The 1,932-nt window shown below is 42.2% G+C and overlaps 1 protein-coding gene across 1 annotated transcript; it reads left to right on the forward strand.

The window, feature by feature from the left end:
* Positions 1-424: 424 nt before the first annotated feature.
* Positions 425-1,363, forward strand: LOC130685009 (olfactory receptor 1009-like). The gene has a single exon (XM_057508179.1). The coding sequence runs from the start codon at positions 425-427 to the stop codon at positions 1,361-1,363; it is 939 nt and encodes a 312-aa protein (XP_057364162.1).
* Positions 1,364-1,932: the final 569 nt, after the last annotated feature.

Genomic DNA, 1,932 nt, shown 5'->3' on the forward strand with positions numbered 1-1,932 from the left:
TACTAAATTTTTTTAAAAAACAAGCATTTACACAAGACATTTTTATGTTCATACTAATTGTGAAATTTTTGTCTCAACTCTGACGACATCAATTTCTTAATATGAGATCTTAATACCAGGCAGAAGAACCAAACTAAATAGATGGGTGTGGAAATAGCATGATTTAATTTGGATGAGACTGCTACACCTCTATGCAATTCCATACAAATGTTGCTGTAATTGTTTTGTTATCATTTTACCAATAAAAATTTCTTTGGATACAGTTGCAGGTGAGTCAGTTTACATGAACAGTCCTGGCATTACCTATTTTCCTAATTTGGAAAAATTGAAAGGAGCAGCAGTCTTACTATTAAGATAGTATGATGGTATAAATCCAGCCCTTCCCTTTCCATCTTTCACAACCAGGGACTTCCGGACGCGAGCGATGGCTGCTGACAACTGCACTGGGGTCACTGACTTCATATTCCGGGGCCTCTCTGGCAGACAGGATGTACAGCAGGGGCTCTTTGTGCTCTTCCTGCTGGTTTATGGCATAACCGTGGTTGCCAACCTAGGGATGATCCTGCTGGTCAAGGTGGACCCCAGACTCCACTCGCCCATGTACTATTTCCTGAGCAATCTGTCCTTCTGTGATGTCTGCTACTCCTCCACTGTCTCTCCCAAGATGCTGGCTGATTTCTTATCTGAGCAGAAGAGGATACCACAAACTTTATGTGCCATTCAGATGTATTTTGGGGGGATCTTTGGAGATGTGGAAAGTCTCCTGTTGGCGATCATGGCTTATGACCGTTATGTAGCCATTTGCAACCCACTTCTTTATACAGTGGCCATGCCCAGGAGACTCTGTATCCAGCTCGTGGCCATTGTGTACATGGAAGGGTTGGTCGACTCGGCAATCCACACCTGTTGTACATTTCGATTGCCATTCTGCAACTCCAACATCATCAACCACTTTTTCTGTGACATCCCACCCTTGCTAGCCCTCTCTTCCTCAGACACCTCCATCAATGAGATACTGTTGTTCATTTCTAGTACCTTTGTTGTGGGGCTCAGCATCATTACTGTTCTCCTCTCTTACATCTACATCCTAACTACCATCCTGAGAATGACCTCAGCTGAGGGGAGACTCAAAGCCTTCTCTACGTGTGCCTCCCATTTAACCGCTGTGGCCATATTCCACGGCACACTGCTGTTCATGTACTTCCGACCCAGTACCAGTTGCTCCATGGACACGGACAAAGTGGCATCTCTTTTCTACACTGTTGTCATCCCTATGCTGAATCCGCTGATCTATAGCTTGAGAAATAAGGATGTGAAAGGCGCCCTGAAAAACATGGTCAGCACTAAATTATGTTCCGTGTGAAACAAGTTATTCCAGCCAAAAGTGTTATTTAAAGGTTCTGAGATCTGAAGTTCAGGCCCTTTGATACAGGTTCCTGTAGTCTCACCAATACATCTTCTAGATACTTTCTATTACGTATCACTGTGCCTAAGTTGAGCGTAGGAAGCAGCGACTTTTGATCTGAACCTCCACCCAATGTATGAAGTGTGGTCATATGTCCACTTTGCTGTTTTCGAAGAGAGTCTTTTTCTACCTGCTTTCCTTATTCACGGGTAAGTCCCAGCGATCTTTCACTGCCAGAACTCCCCACATTTCTGAAATGATAGTTCAACTTATTCTCCCAAGGTACAATATTTCTTCATGAGCAATGGGTTTATTAAATCAGAAAGGTTTGAGTGCCTTAAATTATGTTTGTATATATATCCTTCCTATGCACTAGTATCCCTGTATAAATGATCCATCATAACACCTAGAAATATACCCATAGTAAATAAGTAAATAAGAATAAATAAAAACACTGATGCCCGAACTCACATTTCAATGGCATTTTCATTGCACATTAGAAATTCACCCCTTAAGTGATTGCAAAT

This window comes from Manis pentadactyla, chromosome 9 (assembly GCF_030020395.1).
Source record: "Manis pentadactyla isolate mManPen7 chromosome 9, mManPen7.hap1, whole genome shotgun sequence".
In the NCBI taxonomy this organism is placed as follows: domain Eukaryota; kingdom Metazoa; phylum Chordata; class Mammalia; order Pholidota; family Manidae; genus Manis; species Manis pentadactyla.